Genomic DNA, 16,597 nt, shown 5'->3' with positions numbered 1-16,597 from the left:
AAAGAAGTTAAAAAGAAAATGCTCAGAGAATCAGAGCAACAGGCAAAAGAGAAGAACTCAGCAGCTGCATTTTAAATGGATAAGAGGTCAAAGTTCACTTACTGTGGTAAGAAAATGTAATCTACTAGGAAGAGAGGATGATTGGAGCCAGTATTTTGTCCTGTAATTGCTCTGAGTATCAGGGACAGAAGCATAGATAACCACTGAAGAAAGCCATCCACAGAATAGCTTCCTAAAATACTCAAGCAGACAAAACCCTCCTTTTATATTCCTAAAATGTACAGGAATGGGAATAAAACCAAAAATGGTACAGGTGTTTCCCTGTTACCAGCTGTGATAGAAATCACAGAAATAAGTACATCCAGTGTTTTGTGGATACTGATGGAGGAATTTTGATGCAAGGAAGAAACAAATACATTTGTATTTTTTCCAAAGCAAGAATTTTCTTTCATTCTGGTAGAATCCAAGAAGCTCCGCAAACACAGTTCAAGAACTGAGCTGTACTGTGCAATGTCTCCTACACTTCAGAGGGTCATGTACATAGGATGCCCTTCACCCTCCTTAACCAATATCTTCTGGCACTTTTACCTCCCCTTGGTCCAGGAGATGGAGAAGCTCTTCCTTATGACATCCAGACATTAACTTCTCACATCCGGGAAATATACACTTACTTCCTCTTCTCAGCAGCAAAATTCTTCTTCAGTATAAGACACCTTATTGCTCTTCCACATATATCTAAATTTCACATCATGCTCATCTACATGTAGATAGATAATGTGTACATATATATGTCTGCAAACATCATCCAAGTAGCAAATTATCTTGCTAGATGATTCATATTATTCGCATTATCTCCCATTTTTCTAGTTATGCAGCTTTACTGAATTATTATCAGCAATTATTAGAGTCTACAAGATTTAAGACACAGGCTTTGCTCAGAAGGGTACAAGCCTTCACGATTTTGTGACAGCTCTTGGCATTTTTACTAGATTGAGATTGGGTCTTAAAGTTAAAATCACATAAGAATATTGCTTTGATTTCATTTTAAAGCAAAATTTTACCCTCCAAAGTTGATGAGAAAAGCTTAAATCTACGAAATCAATAGGGTTTAAAAGTTCTAAAATGAGAAGGCCAAGTAAATCCTCGCTATGTCCCCACTGCTTATTGCTCCTAAAATGTGGTCAGCATATGGAAGAGTGCTGTATATATATATGTATATATGCATAGATGTATAGATGTATTGATATATAGATGTATAGATGTATAGATGTATAGATGTATAGATGTATATGCATACATGTGAGCATATTTTAACTTAGCACCCTTTTTGAGCTTGGTTTGTGTTCACAAATCCTTGAGATTGACAATACTAACACTGAACCCTGCAACAAAAATTGAATAGTTCAAATTTTACGTAGAAATTTGGAAAGGACATGTCAAAGAAGAAAGTGGTATCTATTATATCATGGGGGGTTTTGCTTGTTCTTGACAGTTTAGCTAAAGAACATGAAAGTGGAAAATTTTTGTCTTATGATCACTGCAAAACATTTTGTGCAATTTATCTTTTGTTGGCTTTATAAGGAGACTGAAAGTGCATCCACTGAATATAATGCTTCAGCTATACATCTGCTGCTCTCTTGTCATATCTTAGTGATTTTGAACAAGCTCTTCTTTCAGATGTAGATCAGAGAAACAAGTAGGAGGTTGAAGAGGAAAAAATGAAAAGCAAGACATCCTTTTAAGTTTTTGTGGTGAGGACTCAGCACTGATGAAAGATTTCTACTGTTTAGATCATGCAACTTCCTGGTGTTTGAACTGTTTGAGTACTGAGGATCCTGTACTTGCTGTGGCAGGGAGCATCTTCCTCCCACTGACCCTCCCATGCTGAGATTCAAACGTGGATTACATCTTTCTTATTAAGACAAGAATGTACATTGCCTCTCTGAAAACCTGATTTACTGTATGATTTTCATAGAGAGAGAAATTGTTCTCAGAAGAACAGCCATATTGAACTAAAGGACAAGCCAAATTTGAACAACAAATTTGGTATTTAAAAAAAATAAACAAATGTTTATTTAATTTAGATATAATTGAAAAATAATTTATAATTAATTAATTAAATTTATGGTGTTTTTTTAAAATTTGGCTTAGTTACCTTTTATATTATTATGCTTTAATGTCACTATACTTCTAATTTATCCAAAGGAAAACCCCAAATTATCCCACAGGTCTCTTAAAATATTTCTTTCTAGGTCTCCTAGAACATTTCCTTCTAAAAGGAAATCAGTTCCTCCTGAAGAACTTCTCATTTTATCCTTGTAAGACTACCAGACTAATTTTTAAAGCTCCCTTTAGCATTCAAAAAATCTGTAAATTGATTTCAGTCTTAGAAGCCTTTGAAGTTAATCTACTGCTAGTAAATTTCTATTCTATTCTATTCTATTCTATTCTATTCTATTCTATTCTATTCTATTCTATTCTATTCTTTTCTTTCAGAAGCAATAGGAGAGAAAGCCTCAATGAAGAATTAAACCAAATACAATCAAATGAAATCAAATAGAAAACTAGATACAATACTGTTTACCAGTTCTGAAATATAGCATGAGGTAAATTAGTTCTTGTTTTTGCCTTCTTGGTCAGCTGCAATCTTTCCTCAGCTATCTGGCTGCAGTTTCACTATTTAGTCATTTAAGAGAGGTCAGAATATCACAGCTTGATTCACTGGTCTCTTGCTACTGCTACAGAAGGATATGGGTAACTAATGGGCTGGTTTTAGGGTTTTGTTGGGTTTTCTCCCTCTTAATCAAACATGCTGGTCCTATCCAGGCATCTTTTTGATACCTTACAGTGCCTGAGCACGAGATGCCTGTGCTCACGTAACTGAATTGGGGCCTAAGTATCAGACAATAATAATTTTTCTTCCAAGCCAAACATCCTAAGAATGCTGCTCCAACAGCACATGAGGTTGTTCCCATGGGGTTGACACATTATAACAGGCTCATCTGATTTGATGATCATCAAACTCTAAAAAACCAGCAGAAATTAAAGCTTTAATTTTGCCTGGAAAGTAGTAACTGTTCCTGGAAATCTTTGTCAATTCACCCTTACAGCTGCACCAACATGTTAAAGCAAACAGAGGGAGAAGTTGCTTTCCCTCCATTAACTGTCCTTTACAACCTCTTTGCTCAGCTTTAATAAGAGTGGATCCCATGCAGAGAATGAATCCAGAAGGATTAGATGAAGGAGAACCACTTTTATGAGCTGTAACTCCATCAAATGCTTATCTGTAGTGAATTACTCTACCCCTCTTAAAAATAAAAGTAAATATCCAAATTCTATAGCTTGTCCTTTTTATGTTCTCCTTTCTAAATTATTTTCATCTGTTTTAATTCTGTGTAACATTATTGACTTAGTGGAGTTCACCCCATTACATATCAGTATGACTAAAGATGGAAATAGGATCAGGCTATTTTCTTAAACAGGTTTTTCAACAAAAATGTCTTATGATGCCTAAAACACTTGCCCATAAAGCCAACTGTTCTGGACTGCATCCAAAGCTGCGAGGCTGGCAGACTGAGGGAGGTGATTCTGCCCTTCCACTCTGCTCTTGTGAAACCCCACCTGGAGAACTGCATCCAGCTCTGGGGCCCCAGCACAGGAACAACATGGACCTGTTGCAATTAACCCAGAGGAGCATCATGAAGATTGTTAGAAGGATGGATCACATCTACTCTGACGAAAGACTGAAAAAATTAGGATTGTTCAGCCTGGAGAAGAGAAAATTACTGGGAGACCTTATCACAGCCATTCAGTACTTGAGCCTGTAAGAGCCATGGGGGCAAACTTTTGAGCAAACTTGTGATGAAACAAGGCGTGATGGTTTAAGATTAAGGAGGGTTAAATTAGACTGCATACAAGAAAGAAGGTTTGCTTTTTTATTTTTTAAATGAGGGTAGTAAAACACTGAAATAGGTTGTCCAGACTACCTTTTCTTGGTAACACTCAAGGTCAGGTTGGAAGGGGCTCAGAGCAACCTGGTCTAGTGGAAGATGTCCCTGCTCTTGGCAGGGATTTTGAACTAGATGACTTTTAAAAGTCATTCCTTCCAACTCAAACTATTCTATGACACTATACACAAGAGATACAAAGAAACAGTTCTTCATATTTCAGCAACTAAAGAGTCAGCATTGGTAGCTGGAAGAAAAAATCCCAAAGGTTTAAAAAGCCCAGCAAAGACAGACGAGGGTCTTTATGACAACAAGACAAAGTTACAGAAGACAGGAATCAAGGGACAGAGTATCCCAAATATTTTAATATTGTCCATTAGAAAGAGTCAAGAAATTAGTCTTCACTGAGAACATCTGTCTACATTAAAAAAATTTCAAATTGAATACTACTGTCTTTCCATCTGAAACCTGAAATAATGCTATTTATTATTTTAAATGAAGTCTTATTTTGAAGGAGAAAAATTATTTCTGTTTGTGGTTCTAAAAGGAGAAGAATTTGGGCTCAGAAGATTTCATTGTGCCTTACTACTCGGCCATGGATAAACCAGCTGCCTCTTATATTGGCAAATCAGCTAATCACTGTGAAATAGCAATTGTTTTGAATGGATAATTGACTACAGGTGCAATGAATTATACATCCATTTTGGGATCCAAAGACACAAAAAGAAGTTGGGTCTTCTCTTGTTTCTTTTTTTTTTTTTGTGTTTGGATAGAGGTGGATTTTTTTTGTGTGTGTGGGGGTGCGATTTGTGTGCAGTTTTGTTTGGCTGGTTTTTTGTTTTTATTTAAAACTGTTTTCTTTTTTAGGTAGTAATCCTTTGGAAGCTGCAATTGCTGGAGCAACCTTAAGGATTGCCTTAAGATGCATACTCTCTGCAACACTATAGGGAACAATAAAATCAAAGCATCTGCTTCTTTTATGTTATTCTGAAGAAAAAGAAGGGAGACAGTTCTGAGGGAGAAAGAGGAAGATGCAGATATGCCCTCTAAGATCTACAGTCAACATGGGGTACTTTTATTCACCACTAAAACAAAACAAGGGGGGAGAACCACCCTATGCTGCACTGTATTTCTCAATTATGTAACCTGTAGCCCTTTCTCAAGGATTCATGCATTGTGCTGTGAAGTGTTAAAGAAGCTAACTAAATCAAATAAGTTAAGTGAGAACAACAAACACTGCATAGAAAAAGTCCAAATATGAGCTAGAGCACTCCCTGCTAGATATACACCAATCAAGAGCTCTGGAGAGCTGAATCATTTGTCACAAGAGGTTTTAAAATTGCTCTGCAAATTACACATTTAAGAATAAACATCTCCTACTTTGCAACATATGGTATATTTAGGATGCTACACAACATCTGTTCAGCTTCACAAAGAAACCTCACACCACAGTTCTGCAACGGGAGGTAAAACAGAAGCAGCTCCATTTCCAGAAACAATTGAGTCAGGAAACATCTCACCTCCACAGTTGAAACTAGTAGGGAAGTCATCTCCTGCCTTTGTCAAAGAGATATCATGAAAACCCTACCACTGATCACTTCATCAAAACCTTGAGAAAAAGTTATCTCTGCTTAATGAAGTCCATGAAATTGGTATATTCCAGCTGTGCCAGCTGCTTAGGGTATTGCAAACAACATACTGGATATGTTATTTGAGATCTGAACAAAGCTTTTAATCAGAGGAAAACCACTACTTTCCACCAATCTCCTAATCTTTGATTTTCCTTGGGCATTCCTTACTCAGAAGCAGTTTTCAGGGCTGAGTCCCTGACAAATAACAAAAGCACATATTCACATTAACAGCTTAATTTCACAGTGCTTTTTACTGTGTCAGCTCCTATTCATATGCCCCTCCTCATCTAGAAAGTGTATCAGAGAATGTGTTTTTCTCTCCCCTCCTTGCCTAGGAGGTCAGCCTGGTGCTATTTTTTCCTTTAAACTTCAGAATAAGTAGGGAATGTTACTGAGAGCTGTGTATGGTCTGTCATACTGAGCCTGTCCATAGGATGTGCCCCACCCGAGCATTGGTGAAGCAATAGGCTGGCAGTCTCTCCCCTTCCTTACCAGCCCTGAAGATTTTGATCTGCTAAACTTCTGATGTGGAGGGCCAGCATATGGTGATATAAAGGCATGGATTAATACTGGAATGTCCAACATCATATGAAACAAGCAGATTGCTTCAGATCAGTATCCTGTCTCCAACATTGACCCTACATAAGCAGGCACAGGAAAGAAAGGTCAATGATGTGTAATGCTTCTCCTGAGTATTCTTCCTGCCATCAGCTATACTCAGGTCAGAGATTTCCTCAACCTCTTATGATTTGTCTAGCTAACGACCCTCAAATTGTTTCTCTCTCAAGTTCTTGTCCACCCTCCTCTTGAAACCCTCTGTCACACATCTTGTAATAAAAGCTTCCTTTGGGAAGAAATTGCACCGCTCTATTACTTGTTGCATTAAGAACCAAGCTGAACAGAGCATTTCCTTGTATTTCCTATGGCTTGAAAATGTATAACACTATTGAAGTGAAAAGAACAACGCTGTTTCTCATGTCGGTGGAGATTCTTAAGATGTCCGTCTAGTGATGAAAAAGTGGGAGGGGAAGAATATGGAAGAGTAGAATAAGTGATAATAGGAAGAAGAAAATAAGAGATGGGAAGAGAGTTTTCTGAGCTTAACATTTTTCGTCAGAAAGATAAAGAATAGAACAACTATCAGGACTGTCTTTTGGATTTAATACAGTGGAGTAAGAGTGAACAAGAATTTTCATTAAAGTCTTCAAAGAAAGGTTATTCCCTATTGTGTAAAAAGCATTGATATGCTTGCCTCCTATTAACTCTAATGGGAACTAGACATGCAAATCTTCTCAGAGAGCTCCCACCGAGTTTTGTGCATAAATCCTGCAAGAAACAGTAGGTTAATAGCCCCATGGGTATAAAACAATTGAATGCTTATTAACCTCTGGAGATTTTCATGAAAATAACTCTAATGAGTATGGTGTTTTTTTGGTAGAATCATGGTGACATAGCTATGTTGAATTCCCCCATGCTGTTATGTAGAAGGTGGTGCTTACAACTGGAAAACCACACAGCAGAGGATTTAGTCACAACTGGTCATTGACTAAATTATGTCTTACATTGGCTGCTGAATGTCACTCAGATTGTTCGATTATTTGATGCACTTGGTGCTTTTCCCTCAAAATCAAGTACATATACATCTATTCATATATATTTATGAAAAAAAAATATTACTCATGCATAAGTCTTATGTGATACTTGTGAATAATCACTGAGACTGGCTATGTGTCACTGCAGTGTCCTTCTTCAAATGATGCATCTTAATATTTGGAAAGTAATGGTCCACATCATCCGTGGTGTGAAGTCAAAGATTACCAGGAGTCTGTGCCAATTCTTTAGCCACTACCTATTAACACCTGAAACTCTTTGATGGGCTCCTCATTGAGACTCCACTCTCTCTGTAGGCCATGGAGTTCATTCCTTAAGCTGTTGATGATTACATCTTAAATAGCAAGAGTGCCTCACTCTTCTATGCCACCTTCAACTTCAAAAGATGAATTGAAGTACTAGCTGGTAATTTTGTAGTCTCCGTCACTTTTTGGAAGTAGGAAACTGCTTTTATACTCAATTTAGAGAAAATAAATTCTCAGGGGTTAATAATCTTGTACAGTACTGTTCAGGATGCTTAGTCATGGAGCCTTGTAGGCACTGAGTGAGTCGATCTACCCACCTCTCTGTCTCTGTTCATAGTTTTGTTTATTTTGATCTTCTCTTTGATATTTAACTATGCAGGGGTTTTTCCTGTCACAAGGGACCAGCTCACCAATGAGTCTTGCATTTTCCTGGTCAGACTTGGTGCTGCTTGGGCTGCTTAGGAAGTCACTGTTTCACATGAAGTAAGAAGGCCCTAAAATGAAGTGATTACAGCTGAATCTGCAAAGGTAAGCTTAAAGTAACAAATAAAAGCTAATAAGCTGGATTCTACCTTGGTTTATATTCCTGTGTCTGTGTATTTTGTGACTAAGAGTGTGTATCATCAAGATAGCTAAATGATGAACCCCCTCACTGTAATTTTCACAAAACTAGAATCAGAAGAGAAAACAGCAAAGAGAATTCAGGACATTTAGGCTAAATACCACTTCCATTTTCTAACAGTCAGCAGTGTTGGTTCTTTTGCAGAGAAGATTTCTCTCCTATTTAGGAAAATTCTGCAGAAAGGAAAACAGGAAAGTAAAAGAGCAAGGGTGTGAGGTTTCTTTTGCTGGATGGGAACAATGCTGGCTGTTCACTGCAGCATCTAGTAGCCTCCTAATCTATACTGCTTCTGCAGCCACTAGATTGCTGCTGAGCTTGATAATGGAACGTCACAACTGAGAGTAAACATAAATCTGTTGTTTTTTTCTCTAAGAGCTTAAGTCAGCCAAGATCTCCACACCACAGCCACTGTCATGGAACAGAAGGTGACAAACTACACAATATCCCCAGGAAATCAGGCTGCAATCTGCTAGGTGCGTGGTGTCACGGTGCACGGGTCTTTCTGGCTTTGGGACACCCTCTCCTTGCTGTCCCTGAGACTGCACACTCTGATCAAAGCTTAGCAGGAGTCAAGTGCCAGGTTGAAAACACTGCTGCCTTTATTTGCAATCAGCTTTAATGCAAAAAAACATCGTTTTGACTCATTATCCCCAAAGTTGTTGAGGCTTCTATGACTTCTAGTGTGCTTGCAGTTAACAGCACCACAATTTACAGCTTTTCTCTGAGTACCTCCACACTCCCATGCACTGTCAGAACATGCTTAATGAAAGTCATTTCTGCAGAAGATAAGAGCCACTTTTTCTTTACAGGGGCTTTAAATTGTAATGGTATATTAAACCACAACTATGGATTGGAAGGGAAAAAAAACCACAACGACATGATTAGCCATTGAAACACTCAGTAAAACTGTTACATATAATGAGTAAGAAGATGAAGATGTACAAATAAAAGCACAGCATGTTTTCTTTGAGAGTCCTTATTAATGAGAGGGACTGTGGGGCTTCAGTATTAAACAGCCAATGAACAGCAGCCATTTACATCCGAACAAATTGATCCTAGCAAGATTAGCAGAGCTGGGGGACAGATTTCAAGCCTCTCATTACTTTATATGGAGACAGATCTTAGATAGGACTGCCTCCTTCAACAGTGTTGAATATCCCTGAATAGTGTCTGAGAGGAGATTTCAGTGCACACTGGGTTTTCATGGAGGCCAAGGGTGCTGAGGGGAAATTGGCACTTTGATCCTGCTGATCTGCAAGGATGGAGCTGAAGCATCCATCTTCCATCAATTTTTAAAATAAGCCCAGGAAAAAAAAAATTCTTTTCTTGGGAGGATCGAGTATGAATGCATTTGTTGGTTGTCACATCACTGGGAACTGTACTGAGATTCTATAAATTGTTGGAAATACTTGAATAGCACATTTAAATTATATTTGGAGATTTTCTTTTCGCAACATTGTTATGCATCAGAATCAGGAATTTTGCAACAGCAGAAGCAGGAATAGGTTTTCATGGAAAGCTGTCAATCTCCTGATATGTCTCTATAAAAAGATGAGTGAAGCAAGAAAATTAAAAGATGTTTCAGTGGTGATGGGGTGTTTCTGTTTTTTTTTTTAAAGGTATATATATATAGAATGAAAACTGTAGAAAAGGCAGACCAAAATGAGACAATGGCAATTAAGTTTTCAACTGTAAAACCTTGAAATTTTTATAGTCACCCCCATGCCCCTTTTTTAACTAAGAGCCATAATATTAATCTTAACAGGGGATTCACATAGATGGTTTGTGGGAAGATGAATGGGCCTCTTCTGCAAAAATATATTTATGTTTTCTGGTCTGCGTAGGAGGACCCAGTAATTCTTTCCTATTTAATCAGCATATTTACTTAAAGCATTCTGACTGGGTTTGGATTCATAACTAATAGACAATATACCAGTTTCATCAAATCCAAAATGAAATGTACAATTTAGAAAGCCAAATAGAGCAATGAAATATGTGATTATTTAATAGAAAATGGTGATTTAAGAGCCTCAATTCTGTTCATCTGTTACTGAATTTTATTTGTAACATACAAATCCAAAGTCATTGTTTTCTAAACACACTGTACATGTAGAAAGTCATTTATTGTGTCATTAATGTGGCTTTGCTGATAGTGTTTCTCTAACTTAAGTGTACAATAATATATGCAGGGCCAGAAAACAGGAAATCTGAAACATCAGTGACACTTTGGAAACATTGCACTGCCCCTTAGGAGATGGTAGGAGTGCCTTAACTGGCCAAAATAACAGTGAATAAACAAGAAAACCTCATAGTCAAGTTCCTTATGATCTCTACAGAGAGATTTTCTTAAACTATGGTTTACAACTGTAATTGCAATACACAAGAGAAGTGAAAAATGGGCACCCTGGTCTTAGTACAGAATATTTAAGAGGATTTGCATTTTAAAATCAGCTTTGACCCAAAAATTTCAAGGTTCTGTTTTCTCCTTTCCCCTTTTACATCCTTGATTTGAGCTATTTGTACTGACTATACCCTATCTCTCTGGTCAGGTTAATAAATTTGAGAAACTGAGCTAATGTTTCAGGAGGATCTTCCTACGGCTCCTTTTTTTTTTGTTTTTTTCCCCTCTGAAGTCCTCTACACTCTCTGGCTGTAGAAGACACAGGACTATTTTTCTGTCACTTGCCTTTCATTATGAGCCAATATCATAGACATGTGCTAGGGTGTTGTGATCTGAACCTACTTCAGTCAAAAGAATTTTAACTGTGAGCCAAAGCTATCTGGCCACCTGTGTTCTTAATAGCCATGCAAGGGGGAAAAGTAGAAAAAAATAAAAGATGAAGAGATGAGACAAAGTCAATATAAGCAAATTTAAAGAATTTAAAGCAGATGAGCAAAAGAGATAGGGATTTAGGAAACAAACCAAACCCTAAAGTCATGCCAAGATAAAAAAGCTGAGGAAATGTCAGCTCTGCAAGATCATGGGTCATCCCACTTCAAGGAGCTCTGCAGACTGACACTTCCCCACGTGACAAGTGTCTGACCAGCCAAGAGTCTGTCCACGATTGCTTGAGTGATAAATATATTAATGCTCAACATAAGAGCATATTCCTCTTAGATCATAACTGGGAGCATTAGCAAAAGTTAGTTATTTGCCATGTGATCATGGTGGACTCTCAAGCATATCATCCTGCTTCCAAATCTCCAAGCCTTGCCCAAAGTGCCCACATAAAAGTCTCCCACAGACATGAGGGTTACAGTGTGACAGAAGGAAGTTATCCCCTCTCCTTAAATGTTTAGTCAACTGTGTTCCATACTCGTGTTTCTCTTTGCAGTCTACCATGAAAACAGAGTCACTGGGAAGACTTAGAAACAATTTAATGGTAAGGTATCTCATTTGAGAGATTTGTTAGCCTATTTATTTTCCCAGAGAGATATTTGGGAATCTCCTTATAAAGAGATAGAGAAATTGGCTCATTAAGAAAGGGAATTTCCAGCATGGGTTCACTACAGTCTGTCAGAAGAATATGAGTACTGTCATAAAAATATAAGAGTGAATTGATGAGGACATCAGGATAGAAGCCAGTCTGAAGTAATATAATCTATAATTCAGAAAGTCTTTTGAAAGCATTTCTTATGCAAAGTTAAGCAGAAGAGGTCTAGTTTACGGACTAAAAGTTAGAATAATAATCTGTACATAAAGCTGTCTGCTGAACTGAAAGGCATTTGTAAATAGTGATAAATCTCATTTTTAATGGGCAGATGTGATCTTTACCAAAAGGGACTAGTAGGCCTGGTTTTACTCAACAGTTTTAGTATATTAACTGTCTGAATAGAGGAACAGGTTTATAAGCTGCTTCCATGCAAAAGAAACATCATCAATCTTATTCAATTATATAAATACTAACACTTTCCTGTAATTGTCCCATAAAACACAAAATTACCTGCTAAAGGTTAAAAGCGTTAGACAGATTGGAAAGATTCTTCTCCTTGCTTTTCAGACTAGTGTAATAAGTTTTATCCTTTCAAAGACAGAGACCTGATTGCAGCTGTGGCTGCCTAGCACCTTCAGGATTTGTGCTTCTGAGCTCCTGCAACTTGTCACAGGTTAAGGAACATATGAGGTATAGGGGCTAAGTTTAAATCTTTTAAAATTAAAGCAAATTGTTGAAAGTTTTTTTGGTTTCAAAATTCTTATATGCATAAATGTTTTATCTCTGATAAAACATTAGGTTTTAGCAACGTTAAAGCAACGTTAGGTTGCAACTAAATCTTCCAGGTTCTAAAGGAGATTATTAAAGAGAGCCAAAGAATGCGCTCTGTTACAGCATTGATGTCTCAGAGATGTCTCTGTGAGCTTGTTGTTTGTTCACAGTGGTTCTTCTGAGTGGAACTTTAAGAAATTTGTTATGTTTGGGAACCTCTATCCATGCAAAATCCATGCTCTGTGTCACCGGAGATGGACCATCAGGAGCTCAGGATGCTGCAGTGAGCATGCCTGACAATTTCCATTCTGCTTTGTTTCTCTCTAGAGAGGGAAGATCCGTGGAGGGCACACAACAGGGAATACTTTTGAAGAAGGGAACAATGATATATACAGCTTCACTTTCCTCTTTACCCCTTTCTGCAGCCACTCTTACATTGGTTCAGCTTTGAAGGAAGTTGCAGTGAGAAGAGGTGAGAGAGGAACCATCTATATAGGCAATAGGGCCATGGCTACAAGAAAAGAAAACCAAATATTGGAACACTCAGGAAATTCCAGGATAAGTAAAGGTTGTTTGCAAGTCCAAATGGGTGCAGAGAAATTAGTAAAATACTTGGTTAAATTCATTACTTATTCTGAATCCGCTTGATCAAAAATGTAGAAGTTAATCAGAATTTTTTTTCAGAAGGGTGCCAGTCTTGGCTAGCATTAGAGCAACAAACAGGATACCAACAAACAGACTAAAAATAATTCTATAAATGGATATAGTGGACATTTTATTGTACTAGTTTTGCAGCTTTAGACACTATACAACTGACAGCTTAGATGACCTCTACTCTCAAAAGCTGACAGAAATTGTGTGCAAGGGAAGAGTAGCCAAAATTGAGATGGTTCACTTTGATGTAAACTCAGTGGTCTCAGTAAAATTTTAAGTGAAGAGTTGCCCATGGCCCAGAAAATCCCAGTCTGTGGGAAAAGATTGGACATCACATGAGGGCACCCAAGGCCTTTTTGGAGTTGAAGACTCCAATTATCTCTGATGACAGATGTAAATATTCAAGTTTTTAATAGGAATAGGATGCTCTGTGAGAATGAAAAATGCAATTGGTGAGAAAGGATGGAACAATGAAGGGCACTTGTCCAGGTAATCAAGGACATAGTTCTGCCAGCTGAGCCACTGGAAGTAAAGTGACAACACAATCTTTCACTAATTTAAAGTCTGATTCCATTGTGGAGCAATTAATTTCTCAGTTCACAAACAAAAGGTTGACACTCAGATCCCAGCAGAGAAGGGAGCATGATTTAATCTTGCCTTGCAAAATTCTTCTCACTAGTTCAACCAAGGGAGTTTGTTTCTTGGCAGACATGCATCTATCATTAGTTTTTAATTATCAGTATAAATGGCAAATAAGCATAGTGCTTGGGATAGACCATTTCCCTGTGGGATGTGCATGGCAGCTTTTATCTCAACAATTATTACATATTGGTGCACAACTCTGAGTTTGTGGAGTGGATTTCCAAAGCATGAATCCTGAGGATGTAGGATGCAAAGATACTTGGGTGGTATTGAGCACTGGCCTAACTGAACATGGACCAGCACCCTGCAAGAGGGGAGTGATGGGAAGACAGCATAGAACAGAAAACCATCATCCTTATAAATGGGCATGGTGAGAGGACAGGGCAAACCAGGGAGAGCAATAAGGTGGCCTGTTGAGCCATCTATTCCCAGGTGTTAGGAATGTGGTTAATAAACAGGAAGAATTTGAAATCACAGTATGTGGATGAAACTGACACTACTAGAGGAACGTGACAGCCCAGTCTGTAGGACGGGCAGGTTAGTACTGAGCATGACCAGGAATGACAGGCAAGGAAAACGGGGAGAAAGGGCTTCAAAACATATGTGGTGATGGTAGCTCTAGGGTCACAAGGGAGACAGGAGTCAGAGTGGTGAGAAGTTATGAAGGAGGAAAGAAAGGGAGGAGTATTTCCCAGCAGCAGCCTATTGCAGATTTTTAGCTGGAAGCAGAGAATTGATTCAGCCATTTTTGGGAACAGAATAAAACACAAAAACCAGTGCATTGATAAGAACAGGTAACCATTAGTTAGCACGTCATATTTTCTGGGATGGTACTGTAGAGCAAGAACAATTCATAACTTTGCTGGGATTCATGGTTATATACACATACCTGTATCCCCAAGTAGTCAATTTTCTTCTCTGCCAAACAGAGGATAATTTAGTGTCACCCACCTCTGCAAAAGCCATCTGCAGTTCATCAAACAGATTCTGCACTTGAGGATGCCCTGGTTCCCAAATCACCTAACAGGGTGGGGCAGCAGCAACCCTGGTGCTTCTGCCCTGCACTAAGTGAAGGGTAGAAGCTTTTGGGAACACATCTCCCTGCTGCAGGACTGAGCATACACACAATTGCCAAAAAGAACATGTATGCCAAATTAGCTTAACCATAAGGCCAAAATGGCTTTTGGGATCCACTGAAGCTCAAAGTTAAATGGAAACAAATCACTGTGGGGAAATATAGTACTAGGAGAAATAGCTATTTATTTCTCCCCGCACTCATACTGTGGAGGCCTAGCTGAAAAGTCTGAGTATTTGTTAAGTATTGCAAAAGGCAACTGCTAAGTAAAGGATGGGATGAAATGAGGAAAGTAAGGATCAATGGACTTAGACAAAAATAAGTTCAAAAACTGTTGGGAAGATTTTTGTTAGGAATATAATCCAAAGGATAAAGGTGTATTGTTGAGAGCTGGCAGTAGAGAGAGACACTTTATTAAAGACACAGTGATGAAGTATCCCAATACAGATGAAAGATAAGAAGCACTGTAAGAGAATATTACAGCTGTATCAGAGGATCATTACACATCTGAATATGAAAAAGGCACTACAAAAAAAGCAGAGACAAGATATGTAGCTGCATTTGACTATAAAGGAACACCTCAAGCATGAAAATATACAATTAAAAATAAAAACAAAAGAGTACTGCACTAGAGAAAATTAGCAAAAGATGGAATGAAATAAGCACAGCATGTGAGAAGCACAGGGAGGCAAAGGAGAATACAAACCCCATCCCTAATGGGAAAGGAAGCAACCAACAGCTGCTGTGAAGAAGACTGGGCTGATATTGTCTTTTATTCCATCTTCAGGTAAAAGGTGAAAAACATTTAGATGAATTAGATATACTTACATGAGTGATGTATGATGAAATCCATCGATATTTAAAGAACAGTCTTAAAGCAGTCAGCATCAAAAAGTCATGAAGGATGGAGAGATCCTGAGGGACTGAATGAGGAAAATGAAACTCAGGAGAACCTAAGAAAACTAAAAAATTATCAGAATACCTTTTTTTAGAAGAATTCTGAAACAAATGGCTAAATACTTGTTTCAAAATCTGAATTTTGTAAAGCAATGAGAAACATTCCAGTGGAGTGGTCCAAAGCAAATTTTGTGAAACCTTTACTTTTCCTGTTTTTTAGTTTGTTTTATTTTACTTTAGCAGAATGTCTGTCCAAACAGCTTAGGAAAAAAATGTGACATATGAATCCTGTTGTCAGTAGGATTTCTGACACTGTCCTGTATACCACTACAATGAACATGTGAGGAATGCATGATCCTAGTGTGGATGAATGATACAGAGAAAAAAACCCAACCACAACAAAACCCAACCCTCACAAGAACTGTTCTCTAAACATTGTAAAAGTGGGGCAGACTAGGTGTGACCTTTTTTAGGGTGATTCTTGCAAATAATACCCAAAACTTGGCCCTATGCATTATTCTCATAGAATGAAGAACAACATTCATGGAAAGCATCAGACTAAAGGGATGGCAGAATTGGAATGCAAAGTGGTCTTTGTGCAGTGGATAAATATCTGAAATCATCAAGACACCTTAGAGACAAGAGGAGAGCACTTCATTTAGGAAAGAAGAACTTAATGTTTGAATAAAAGCTGTGAATTACTGACTATGCTGCTAACAAGGAGCTTCAGTGTTATGGACCACAAAGCAAATATGTGATGCTGTTGCAAATAATCAATCAATCAATCAATCAATCAGTCGATTTATATATTTCATATTGACACATTTGAGATATATAAAACACAGAGGGATATTTGTGATGCTGATGAGCATTTCAGTGCATAAATGGCTCTCTGTATTAAAAGATTGGAACAATGTGGTTTAGCTTCCACTAGAGAAGAGCTGAGGGACACCTAAGGGGAACACCTGGAAGGTGAGTGACTGGTTATCAGAAGAGGATGCAAAATGGTCTTTACTGAATGCTTTTGATAAATCAACAAGACAAACCTCTTGTGAGAGAAGGTCATGG

General features: G+C 37.9%; 1 protein-coding gene across 1 annotated transcript in view; it reads right to left on the bottom strand.

Annotated features, from left to right (window-relative positions):
- The window catches only part of LOC148184931 (uncharacterized), an 84,523-nt gene that overhangs the window by 15,572 nt on the left and 52,354 nt on the right, over positions 1–16,597 (bottom strand). Inside the window, exon 6 of the mRNA XM_088051308.1 lies at positions 15,461–15,555. Coding sequence (XP_087907434.1) covers positions 15,520–15,555 — 36 coding nt within the window. The 3' untranslated portion in view covers positions 15,461–15,519. The remainder of the gene's footprint in view (positions 1–15,460; positions 15,556–16,597) is intronic.

This window comes from Pseudopodoces humilis, chromosome 2 (genome assembly GCF_049639895.1).
Source record: "Pseudopodoces humilis isolate 2021_Gansu_Grassland_sample_001 chromosome 2, ASM4963989v1, whole genome shotgun sequence".
NCBI classification, from domain to species: Eukaryota; Metazoa; Chordata; class Aves; order Passeriformes; family Paridae; genus Pseudopodoces; species Pseudopodoces humilis.
The sequence above is the reverse complement of the archived record's forward strand: the minus strand, read 5'-3'. Positions and strand labels throughout refer to the sequence as shown.